The sequence below is a fragment of the Ambystoma mexicanum genome, chromosome 8, assembly GCF_040938575.1.
Source record: "Ambystoma mexicanum isolate Mex_15411 chromosome 8, UKY_AmexF1_1, whole genome shotgun sequence".
Lineage (NCBI taxonomy): Eukaryota > Metazoa > Chordata > Amphibia > Caudata > Ambystomatidae > Ambystoma > Ambystoma mexicanum.
The window spans coordinates 231,862,319-231,875,173 of record NC_090929.1 but is presented as its reverse complement, the minus strand read 5'-3'; the positions used below and the strand labels follow the sequence as shown (position 1 = coordinate 231,875,173).

General features: G+C 43.9%; 1 protein-coding gene and 1 long non-coding RNA gene across 2 annotated transcripts in view; one reads left to right on the top strand and one right to left on the bottom strand.

Annotated features, from left to right (window-relative positions):
- Positions 1 to 2,057, bottom strand: part of LOC138471813 (zinc finger and BTB domain-containing protein 26-like) — a 50,007-nt gene extending 47,950 nt beyond the window's left edge. Inside the window, exon 1 of the mRNA XM_069609648.1 lies at positions 1,930 to 2,057. Coding sequence (XP_069465749.1) covers positions 1,930 to 2,036 — 107 coding nt within the window. The 5' untranslated portion in view covers positions 2,037 to 2,057. The remainder of the gene's footprint in view (positions 1 to 1,929) is intronic.
- Positions 2,058 to 2,134: 77 nt separating this feature from the next.
- LOC138471812 (uncharacterized) lies at positions 2,135 to 10,283 on the top strand. The gene is made up of 3 exons (XR_011268518.1): positions 2,135 to 2,394; positions 5,802 to 5,889; positions 7,602 to 10,283. It is a non-coding gene; the product is annotated as an uncharacterized lncRNA (long non-coding RNA).
- The last annotated feature ends 2,572 nt before the right edge of the window (positions 10,284 to 12,855 follow it).

Sequence of the window (12,855 nt, the reverse complement as noted above, 5' to 3'; positions counted from 1 at the left end):
GTAATTATTTGCCGCAGGGCAGGTATTGTCAGATGTAGCCAACGAGCAGTTACGTACTGCATCGAAAGTCATTAGCTCCAGAGCAGGTATTGTGTCTGCACTCATTTGCTCCAGCCAGAGGATTTGATGGGTCTTTACCATTAGCACACTTCTCCCATTCGGCACCTCAATGAGGATGCTGAACAGGAAAGGCTTCCCGCTGGGGGGACAATGTGGGCTGAGCAATTGCTGCCCCGCACGGCAATTGTCCTGGAAGCAGGACACCTTACCCTTTCCAAATGGGAGAGGTGTCCCACTGCCAAGACAATGTCCCAAGGAGCTCTGGGCAGCAGAGGGGCTCTCGCGTTGCTCTGTGTGAGCAGAGCATTTCAATGTGAGCCATTAGGCACAGATGGGAGGGAGGGCAGGGGGCTACTAGAAGTGACATTTTGGAGGGAGTGATCAGCAGTGCGAAGGGTGCATAATGCTGCAGGCTTTATGAAATAATGACTATGGCTTTACCAAAGAGGAATTCGTTAGGCTAACATTAATCGCATGATGATATTGTGACTTTCAATGCAGGATGGGGAGAATAAAACGAAAGCCATCCTCTTATTGTTCAATATATTTCTGTGATGATGTATATAGTGTAAAGTTAATTATGAAAGGGGAGTTTCTTATGTAATGTGCTTTGCTTGCAAGGCATTGCTATAAATAAAGTAGTATTTAAGCACATGAAATGTAAAGGGAAACCTTAATAATTATTTTTATCAACTAAACCTTTGAAAATGTGCTCAGTTGCTTAAATTGACCATATCCCGGTTTCACCATTTAACCAAAGTGCGTGATCCTGGGTAGATCATGTAATCTCACAGTTTCTTATCTGCAGCTCTGTTAAAAATAAAAAACCTAATGACTGGAGTTGCTCCATATATAGCAATAGTGCAATTTAGGTATTTTACCCACAAAGTTATTTGCCACGTGGCTTAGTTATGGCAACTTACTCTAAAAGTGCTTCCATGGGGCCTCCAAGTATCAAAGACTGATGATGCTCCTTGCAACGTGCTTTTCTGTGAAGTAATTTCTGTTGGTGCAATCAATAAAATTGAGGTTTGTATGTATTCTGCCCCAGAGCACCTGGACAGGGCTCTAAATGATGAATTTCCTGCATCTGTAATGATTCTGCAGTTTTTTTGTTAAGTGTTAAAATTCCATCTACCACCAATGTTACCAAATAAGTAAATTGGGGCGGTTTGTAGGAGAGAATGAGACCATATGGAATTGCACGCACTGCATTTGGGGGGGAAAGAAGTAGGACTTTTTTTCGTGGCTCGGCTCCCCCTGCCCCTTTTTGCAATGCTGGATACTCCCCTGCATTAGCCTTAGAGAAGGTAGGGTCTGCTGATATTCATCGGGGTGTTTCTGTGTCTGCAGCCATTACACCTAGAACAGACACTGTGCCTGCTGTGATAATTCGACCCAAAGAAAAGTACCGGTTCTGTAGCCATTAGCCCTGGAGAATCATTACTTTCAGAGTAGGCACTGGAATTCGGGACAGCAGCGCAGATATGTATATATATATTATTCACTTACATCAGACTACAGCCTGTGTAGTAGCTGCACAGCAGTTACTGCGTCTGCGAGCATTCCAAAGGCTGAACTGTACCGTAAAACGAGCATCGAAGCAGCTGCTGTTTCTAAGATGCCAACAACAACAGGCTGCCCTGTGTCATTACAAAACCAGAGGTTTAGAAAGTCACGTACTTACCATTTTTAATTTCAACATGTGATAAGTGAAATACAACGAAATTCAGCTTCAGCCTCTTAATTAAACGTGCAATTCCAGAGGTTGCAAAGGGGCTCCTCTTACCAATATAACAACAAAGAGGTGAGAACGATCTAAGTTTATTGATGCTAAAAGAAATGCATATAAAATGCGCATGCACTCACCTGATGCTGCCTAGAAACCGAAAAGGTGCGTTTCGTAAAGGGAGGCCTTGTGTTGCTTTTATTATAAATTGAAACACTTGTAAAGTCCGTAAGAGAACGGATAACATTTTGTTTGTTTAAAAGTTTGCCGACACTTTCTGAAATACCTTTATTACGCAAAGACGTATTTCACGTTTTTCGAAATGCCGTTAAGTCGTCATGACGTTTACACGTAGGAAGTCTACGTGCTTAAGCGCGTATCATGGAGGACTCCGGCAGATATTTATTTTTTTATTGTGTACGTACAAGGGCTTGGATAAAAAATCTATCAGCAAGAAGAAGAACAAGCGCGTACAAGGGCTTGCTGAGCTTATACGTCTAGGAACTGTTTCGAAGCGCCTTGTATGTTTGGGTGCCGGTGGGTTTGATTGTCCTATTTTGATTTTGGTTGCAGCAAAAGCGGATCGTTGTGTGTCTTCTTGGCTGGTAAGTGTTATCCTTATCCCTGCCCCTAAACAGAAGTGATTTATGGCTGTGTCGCGCACGCCGAGGGAATTTTTAGGGCAGATGTCATTTCCAAATTCGGCTGCCAGCAAGTCGGATTTATTGCATGTTTTCCACCTCCAAATGGCGTTGCCTTTTTGCAGTATTCACGGGCTTGCAACATGGGCTTTCCACAAAATTGTACAGTTTATACAGCATCTTTCTCCACCCTTATCTGCGCAACACGGCTTTCACTATTTGAACAGCAATGAGCTCAGCTAGTTTGAAACAGAGCCCCATGTGGTATTTTTTTGTTAGTTTTTTCTTTTTTTTTTTTTTTTTTTTTACCATGGCCGCAAGCTTGCTCTGTTTGGGGGGGGAGGGGGTGATATATATGCCGCCACCGGAGCGGCAGGCGAGTGCGGCGGCAGCCCGGGGCTCTAGATGAAGAGCAGCAAAGGCGGGAGCGGTTCGTCATCAAGTTCCCTTGGCATGACTTTTGTAACTTTACTGACTTTACGAGGTGACGGGTTCTGATTTGAACATTGCAGGGAGATGTGCCTAACTTTACCGCTCAGTGCTGTGATCTGTACCACAATATTTAATGTCTTTCTTGATTTCACCCTCTTTCCCCCCCCCCCCCCCCCAATTTCTTCCACTGCCTGTCTATAGGACAGAGTTCCTTAATTTATCTGTGTTGTCTCACTGACTAGATGCCTGCATGGTCATGTATACTATGCTAGTATAAAGTGAAAATGCAGACTCCAGCAAGATAACATTTGAGTATTTCGCCTTAAAACTGGTCATACTGTAGGCAGAGGTCTTCAATCTGCTCTCCATCTCCCCCCCCCCCCTTTTTGGGGGATGTGGCTACATGCCTTGGGGGAGGGGCGTAATAAAAGTCAGCGAGGAAAGAGAAACGATACTTTTTGCCTCACTCAACTGTGCATGGCGAGCCACTGCCCCCCCCCCCCATGCACATGCTAAGTGAGTCTGACGTGATGGAGGTGTGGCAATGAAACAGGAAAACAGACTGGACGGGCGCTTTCCTGCATTTGGATTGCACGTCCAGGCTGTGTTGTTGCTTCCTGCTGCCAGCGTTTTCTTGTCTGTTAAGGGAATGCTGCTTCTCGTCTCGCACTCCCATAACACGGTTGGGGTGGGGGGGTGCTGAGAAGCAAGCGTCAAAGGCCTTTCCCGGTCCCTCTGCTCCCCTCTCCCTCTGTGTACCCACAAGGGCAGACGTGTGGGGAGAGGAGGTGAGCAGGCGGGCCGGATCACTGCAATGCTGGTCCCCCTGCACTACTCTCCCTCTGTACCTGCACCTTAAGGGCCACAGGGGGAGAGGAGGCGAGTGGGGATGGAAGCGTGCCTTGCCAGTGTTGTATGATATCCGGTCCCCCTGCTTTGGTGTGTCCTCTGCCTCGTCACCCATCTGGTCCATGGACTGGCTCTGGCTGGGTCCGAGATCCGGCATCAGATGTGTGGCCAGATCTCGGGACCCAGCCTGCCTCAGCCCTGACCAGGCTTTACCAAGCCCCCAGCTTTGCCGAAGTAAGCTGGGGCCTCGGTAAGCTAATCTTAGCTGTGCTCCTTCCTCCGGCTGTCACTTGTACATTTCCTGGCTCCGTTTGCTTGTCCTGTTTGTTTTCTTCTGCCCTGAAAAGGACACCATGGGAATCAATGGGTCATGAACATTGCTTGGGTGGCAGGGGGTGCTTTATCGCTGTTGAAAGTAGGCATTTTACATGCTGGACACATTATTGTTGTAATTGTTTCTTTGTACAGTGCTTATACACATGTGAAGTGCTTCAAAGCGGGAAGGGAGCAAGGGAATACAGCAGTCCTTCTTAGGCATTGAAGTTTCTGAATGATCTAACAAAGAAGTAACTAGTGTACTAGGCCTAACGGCATTTCACCTAGTGCCAGTGCATGGAATGTTTCAGGCGCAACCGTATTGGGGAAGGGACACGAGGGGGGGACAGCAGAACTTACTAGGCCTAGTAAATTAAGGTCATGCAATTGTACAGACGGAAGTGCAAGGGAGAGGGAGGGGAACATGTGTGCCCAGTCTAGCAAGGTCATGGGTTAAGTGCAGCGAGGTTACTCCTTTCATGGAAAGTATGCTGAAAGTGCAGTAGTGCTGAACATAGTGCCGAGTCCCAGAGGCAAGTGCAAAGACTAGCAAGGGAGCCTGGGACCTTTGAGGCTCTGGAGGTGAGCCAGGCAACAGTCGGCAAGCTGAACAGAGTTGGGGGAGAGATGGAAGAGTGGGGCGTAGAGAAAGTGAGAGGGATGGAGAAGGAGGAAGAGAGGAGGAAGGTCTTTAAGAGTTTCCGGAACTTAAGGAGCTCCGGCTCTAGGCAGGGAGCCTGTTCCAGAGGGAGGCACTTGCAGAGGATAACGATCTACTCCCCCACCCTCCAATCTCTGCTTGGAAAAAACAGCTCGCACACAAAGTGTTGGATGACGAGCGGAGGGCTCTAGAAATGCAATTGTGCATTTTACACTTTCATAGGAAAAAGTAATTTCCAAATTAAAAAACGCTGCTGATTGTGTTCACTAGTTTTCATTGAAACTTTTTTTTGTCAGTGCACCACACCAATACTCTGTAATTTGTGTGCCCCTGGCTTTGTGTTTTATCACAGGTTATATATTATAAAGATGTTATGTTTGCCAAACTGGTTAATCCCAAATAAATACTTCCATTGTGCTGACAGCCGTTATTAGGAAACTAAACTGGGTTCATGGGTGTACCTTTGATTTCCACTACAGAGGCAGAAATACCCCAATCCATCCCTTGGCCTAACACATTTTATAGCACTTCCTTTGTAAGTAATTGCAAAAAGTAATTAGATTAACAAGTTTTGCATATATAACATCTCACCAATGGTCTGTCAACCTGCTGAGCTACCCCGGTATCCATCTACTATAGAGCAAGTCTATGCATTTATTGATGTACTAAAAAAATCACTGCATTACCAACAGTACTTTGGCTGCACCACTGCCATAGAAACAATTTAAAGTGGAATTCATGTATATCTTCCTGCTCTGGGTGCCATGCTTTCGTCTGCATGGGGGGCACCATATGTTGCAGAGAAGCCAGAGGCCCTCGTGTCTGGCACGGCAACCTTGACAGTCTGCTGCTACTTCAGCGCTGTCACCGAACTGCAGAATAAGCTAAATGGCTATTACTTGGTTTCTGAAAGTTAGCTCGGTGAGTTAAGCACTACTGTGTCAGACTCTATGTAAGATATGTAGATGAATAGGCTGGACTTCTCAACTAATCCAGACCGGGAATAGAAAGGGTGAAATATAACCACCTGATGCTCATTCTCTCGCTCTATCATTTGTTTGTCTCTGTGACTGAGTCACATTTACAGGTATGTGCTCTGACTGCTCTCTGCCAGATGAGGTGACTGGCCTATGGAGATTTCTCGGTAGGACTCTGCTCCCTAGGATGTGTGCTGACTGGCAGAGTGTAGTGCGCAAATATTGGTAAGGTCAATCTGGTATGCCTATAATATATAACGCTTAAGTAGTCCAAATCCTTACCTACAGGGCTGAATCACTTTTTGAGCCTATCCTGGAAAGTATGGGGGATACTGGAGGGCTACTTTTGGAGGAAATTATTGCAAGTACCTAATTCACTCTCCGTGGTGTGTATCCGTATGGGAAAATTGGGACCCCAAATCGATGGAGTGAATTATAGCATGGAAAACTATTTTCCCTTCTTAGAAAATGCATCCTGGTGGATAGTACATTTCCGTTTTGACATCTTGAAAAACAAAGACCATTTACCAGAGGATAGGAGGTTTGCTATCTGGAAGGCTCGTTGTATGACACATTTGGAGCAGTGCGATATCCCTTTTAGATATGATCATTGCAAATCCATTAAAGCACAAAGACTGCAAGAGAGGGATTCGATAACAACACAGGATGCTTATGCCAAAAATAAATTTATGATTAAATCCATCCAGGTAGGAAGAGGTTTAAATCTCATCCCTTCCTACATCCAAAAATTCCCCTCAGCCCATTATCGAGAAATATTTGAGATGTCGCTTTAACATTCTTCCCAATAGAGAAGTTAAATTACCTTGAGGGATGTTATTGACAGGTAACTCACTTTGTGGGGAAAGTGGAGGCCCAGAAACGTTATTTCACTGAGTGTGTAGTGCTTTGAGGGATGTTCGTACCCTTCATTTGGAAACATGGATTGCAACCATACAATCTTATGAATGGTGGGAAATGTTTTTAATTGGTGAAACATTGAAGTATGGTTTTAGCCACACTGAAAACCATTGAATGCTTTTTTTAAAGAATTATTTTTCTTTTTAACTTCTTTGAGGAAGGTATTGTTTTTAATGCTTATCTGAAATTGATATTTGAATTGCGAGGCCCAACAAGGCTGAAGCATGTCTGGGGGTGCTGTAGGTACTCAGAAGAGCATTGCCATAGCATTTCGGTGCTGGACTGCCTTGTGGGCGGGACGAAGACTCATAAGCATATTGATATTTCTCTTCTGTGAACGGTACAGTGAACTAAAGTGTGACTGCAGACTCTCGAGTGGGTACCTTCCCAAAAAACATGTCATTCAGCCGTGTTCGTTCTCGCAGAGGGGCAACTATGACCTTTTTTTTGAATAGTGAGTATGTTTTTCAATGCTTATTATTTTTTTTCCTCCTCTGTCCTTTTGGAGGATTTTATAGTGTTACAGGAGGATTTTGTAGTGTTCCAGAAATGAAATGTAAATCGTAAAAGGTTTGCATTTATTGTTCAAAATAAACCAAAAAAACAATTGCAGGAACACAAATAATTGGTTCTATCATCCCATCTAGGACAGAAAAGTCCCTAGCAGCAGTGGCACCATAAGAAACCTGACATCTGTAGTAGGACTTGCCAAAGTATGCCTTTTTATAAACTGTATTTTGCTGTGGGTGAAGGTGGGCAATTTTAAAGGTATAGTTAGGAGTCGCAATCTGGGATTTCAAACTGTTCCTTTCTCGTGTCCAGTTTGGGGTGGTACCTGACACGTCTCAAATGGGAGTTGCATATACAGTGCACTCTGTACTCTGTCCCGGTTTCCAATGTTAGGTATAAGCTAGGACCTAACACCCAAGAGCTAGTTTTAGCCCCTGCTCTTCTAATCTTAATTTTGAAGTCTTGGGTAGACACATGTATCCTTGATTAACTATTTGTTTTTATTGCAGCAGCATCGCTCCAAGCGTCAGAGTATCAGCCTAACCACCTGTGTCCCAGCAAGACAAGTGCTGAAGGTTTATATCGGCAATGTGCATCCAGGTGTGGGTTACGCCGCCAATCTGTGTCCCAGTCCAGTTTCAACACTTAGAAATTCAAGCTAGGGCTTCACGATCTGAACAGGGAGTCTTCTGAGACTTGTATCAATGTCGTGCTTTTTTTCTTTCTAGTCCAACCAGTATTTCTGACCCATTTTTGCTAGGGGCTTTCCCTCCCACCCCCAAGCTTTTCACATGGTTTGTTTTAAATATTTGCATGTGGTGTTTGCCATTTTAAATCTTTTTTTGAAAACTTGAAATGGTTTTTAAAAATGAATGTGACATACACTAAAGTGGGTGTTTGCAATGTTTTCGCAGATTCAGGTTCCTTTTTCAGATGGATCGTTGGTACTAAGTGAAAAGCGCTTTTTCACTGTACCGATTGGGGAGGCATGTGGGGGGGGTCGCTTTAGAAAGACTGCTCGCACAGAGTTTTGCGTGTGTGAGTGTCTTTGTGGGTATGTGTCGGGAGGATGTGTGTTGATGCAGGAAGGGGGTGTTGGGTGGGCAATGGGGGTTAAAACCCCCCGATTAATGAGTGAACGAGCAGGAGAGGTTGGGGAAGGAGTGGGGCAGTATGTGTTATCTTTGCATTTTAAAGCCAACACAAAAAGGGTCGAAAAATCTTGTGTTTGGGCTTTAAAATGCGGGAATATCGCATCGAACCAGATCGTTTCCTAGTGCCCAAATATGGTAGCAATCTCAAACGAAAAGCAGAAGGAGAGGTGGAAACAGACAAAAATGCAAAAAACACGGAAATGTGATGTCTCTTATTTGGACTTTGGGTTCACATGGATCGTAGTTGCTGGTGAAGTAAAGCCGCAGTGTGTGGTTTGTGGCGCTACATTAGCAAATGACGGTCTGAAGCCAACAACATTAAGGCAGCATTTGGAAACATGCCAGTTTATCAAAAAAGACCAGGGATTTGTACGGCAGCTGCAAGGCATAAAAAAAGCAAAAAAAAAACAGTTAATGTGACCACAGTACCTGCAAATGCTTTGGAAGCTTCTTGCTATGTTGCGTACTATATGGGCAAAAACAAAAGGCCGTTTACAGATGCTGAGAAAATGATTCTGCCAACAGTTCTCGCTGTCAACCGGGTAATGCTTGGTGACGGTGCAGCAGAAAAATGCAAAAGTATCCCTATGTCTGCAATTTTCTGCCGCATCACTGACCTGTCCCCTGATAACAGTACAGAATTGATATCGCGCTTGAAACAGTCAGCTTGCCCAACAGTTGGGTGAAGCCACTGACATTTCAAAAGTTTGATTGCTTATGTGAGGTACCGGCATGTGGAAAAAAAAATTGGAGGATTTCTCATTCTGTAAACCAATTCAGAGCTGAGCAACTGCATCTGAAGTCTTTGACATTAACTACTTCCTAAATTCCCGCTGCCTAAAGTGGGAGGCGCGTGTGTTGGTATCTGCACGGATGGTGCTCCTTCAATGTTTGATGCTAGAGCTGGGTTAAAAGCAAAAGTGTTGGCAGTAGCTCCACATATATTATGGACACACTGCATGATACACCCGGAAGCTTTGCCTGTGTGCAATATGGGGAATTAACTCAGAGGTGCTGACTTCTGTTGTGAAGATTGGGCATTTTATTGAGATGTGCCAGTCTGTTTGCCACATTATGTGCAGAAATGGGAGCTGAACATGATGCTTTGTTGTTTGACAGGAAGGTCGGGTAACTCTTCAGGGGAAAGGTTTTACATCGCATTTATGAACTCTGGAACAAAGTGAGACACCTTCTCCTGGGTCTAGACCAGATGAAAGAAGAACTTTTGTGTGATTCACGCTGGATTGTACTGTTAGCGTACTATGGTGACATCTTTGAAAAGCTACATTTTTGAAACCTCTCCCTGCAAGACACAGAAACCACACCATTTGCTGTGAGTGCAAACCTATCCGCATTCAAAAAGAAGTTGGAGCTTTGGAGGAGGAGGGTTAATATCGGCATTTCCAATGCGTTTGTCTCCTCATTAGCATCTGCTAATAATGCAGAGTATGATCTTTCATGTGTTGCTGAACTAATAGGAAACCATCTCAGAAACAGTCTCAAAGTACTTTCCAGAGGACACTTGTCACGTCAATGACTGGGTGGTTCAGCCTTTCCCAATACACCTCCAGGAGGAACTAATGGAGCTTCAAAATGACCACCTACTGGAGAGCCAATTAAAAAAATTGTCTTGGGCAAAATGTGTCTGCAGAGTTTCCAACTTTATCCAAATGTTCAGTCCATGTACTGTTTCAGCACCTCGTACCTTTTGTGATTCTCAGCACTTGCAGCCCTAAAGACAAAGTATCAGTCAAAGCTGGAGGTGGAAGAAATCCTGCGGTTGGCTTTTGCAAAAAGTTGAACCCAATAGTGACTAGCTGACTGCTGAAAGACTGGCCCACTCTTCACACAAGTTCTCCAATATGCCACTGTCCAACTTGCAATTGACTGCATTGATAGTAATCTCAACGTTATACTTAAACAAATTGTTACATCAGTAATAGTTTTCTTTTGGGGGAAATACATATGCAATACTACTTTTAGTCAAGTCCTCTGTATTGTAGGAACAAATTAAATTCTGAATGCTGTTTTTACAAATATTTGTCCTGTGATCTAATTTAGGCTATTGCAAGCAATGATTTTGAATGAATTTAGTGTGTGGCACCCACGCTTCCATTTGAGCCTCCGTTCTACACCAGCGTGCGATAACTGCAGCCGATAAACATTTTGGAGTCCATATGTATAGTGGGACCCAAGCTAGGTACATTCTTCTTTGGGGGAGGGGGGGAATTGGGGTCAAACTTTTGACGAACGCTGCAGTAGAGTGACTATCTTGTTATCTGTTAAAAAAATAAATTTAAAAAAAAGGTGAAAATCCTAGTTGCTATCTTGCTGGCACAGTCCTATGTTAATATATATTTTGATTTTTGATTGCTAGTTGGAAGAGCACTTGGACCTTGCCCGGTTTTTTACTTTTTAAAAGTGGTTCACTATCCACCTGCTTGTGGTACCCTTGTGTGTGACGTTTCTATGTGTATGGTGCAGTGCATGCACAACTTCTACACATGAACACACCATCAGTGGGGATGAGCAAATCATTCCAATGCCTTACTGTGAAGGAAGGCGTCGCACAGGCCCAGTGATACTCAAGATTTGACTCGCCGTCTGCTGAAGAACATTGCAGTGTCACATAGCCCCTGTGAGAATGTCTATTGTATATAAAGGGCACATTGGTGCTATGCTTATAAGTTGCACAGACAGCTGCATGCTGGTGCACAGACACCTGCTGGCATAGAGTTCCCTTGTGTGAGGATTGCTGATGTGTGGCACGTGGGAAGTGTGCAACTTCATTATTTCTTAATTCTGAAGCAGGGTGCCAAGGGGCAATGTTTTGTTTGGCTGGCATAAATGCAGGTTACGTTTCGAAGTGTGTGGCAGACTGTGGTACAGTGTGCGCCACAGACACCGCCAGGTATAGTCTCGGGCCAGGGATGGTTGAAATGCCTTGATGAATGTGTTTGATTCCTGCCTTCCTGCTTCTGGTGGCACAGGGCGCTTTGGGCTTTACTTTAAAAAAGCTCCAAAATAGACTTGCTGTTTCTGCGCACAAAAAAATGGTTGCAGGTCTTGGCCATCCAAGCTCTCATTAAGAAGGGAGAAAAAAAATGCTTCTCAACAGTGAACAGATTCCCCCATCCTTGTATTTCTCTTAACATTGCTCACGGCCTGAGCATTGCTTTCACTTAAATCGATGAACACCAGCCAACGAAAAAAGTAAAAAAAAAAAGACACTCTCTAAGTGGCATCAATTAAGTGTCCAGCAACTGAAAGAGATTTGCTTTAAAGGAGAGTCTGGCCCGCCCCCCACTTTCCCACCTCGTTCAAGCTGGGGAAGATTGTTTACAGTATATGTGTCAGTTTGAGATGTGCATAATGTGAAAAGTGTACAGGACAGGTACACTAGTTGTGCTTTGACCTTAAACTTAATAAAGAGTTTCTGTAAAGCTGCCCCCCATAAAAAGAAAACTGTCTGGCATTCTCATTTTGTATTGTAATGCTTTTGAATATTATTTTTTCACTGCTGGAAGTTATGGATGCTATGCACGTGCGGCAGAACTGTTGTATTGCTTTTACAACATTTATTTTAAAGAACACATAGAGAGCTTGTTTACCCCAATTGATTTTTTTTCCATTGCCTTTCAGTTCACAATAGGGCGAAGTTGTTCCAGCCTTTGGGCGCAGGGGACAGTTTTCTGATTTCCTCCATGACTCGTGTTCTCCTCCATCTACGTTTAGTTTATGATCAACACTTTAGGGAAATTGCTACATGATTTAATAAATACAAATGATTCAGGAACTCGGACATATTACTGCATGTTCTAGTTATACTTCTGTCCCATTCTCTATATAGGTTGATGAGGATCCCGATGGTTTTTATTGCCGCTTCAATGTGGTTTGTTTTTTCCAACCATTGCAGCTCAGCAGTTAATTAAACATAGTTTGCCTGTAAACTTCATAACTTATTTATTGAATGATTGCCAGGGCTAGTGATCACTGTCATTAATTTGAAAATATCTTTGTTGGTCATTTTTTATTATGATCTAGGGTGAATGTTTTTTATGATGGTTTTTTTTCTTCTTTTCTAATGATGGGACCAGTTCATTCTCGTTAGATGCTGTGGAGCTTGGAGATATTTTCTTGCTTTTCTGGATTTTTCAGCGGACTTGTGTAACAGAGGACTGGCAGTGGTCTTCAAACCTTTTTATGCTGCCCCCCACCCTTGTGTAAAAATAGTTAATGGGCACCCCACACAAGCATTTATATTTTCTATTAAAAACAGTCACCGTAATCCGGTTTTAAAGAGCTTTGCGCCCCCACTGCCTTAAGGCGCCCTAGCTGTTCAGCATACAGAGGCCCCCTTTTCGTGCGTGGGGCGATTCCTTCCCTTCCCAGTTACATACAATGACTGTTTTACTGATCAGTCTGATCACCTTCAACCTGTTACCAAGTATGGGATAAATGATCCTACTGGCTGCCCGCCTCTCTGACTTTAACACTGTTGCTGCTCCAATGCCCCCACAATGTTCCACATGTATAGATCCATACCTTCCTCAGATAGGTGCACCCGACCCTCTAAGTAATACATTATGTACATGCATCAAGCTGTGGT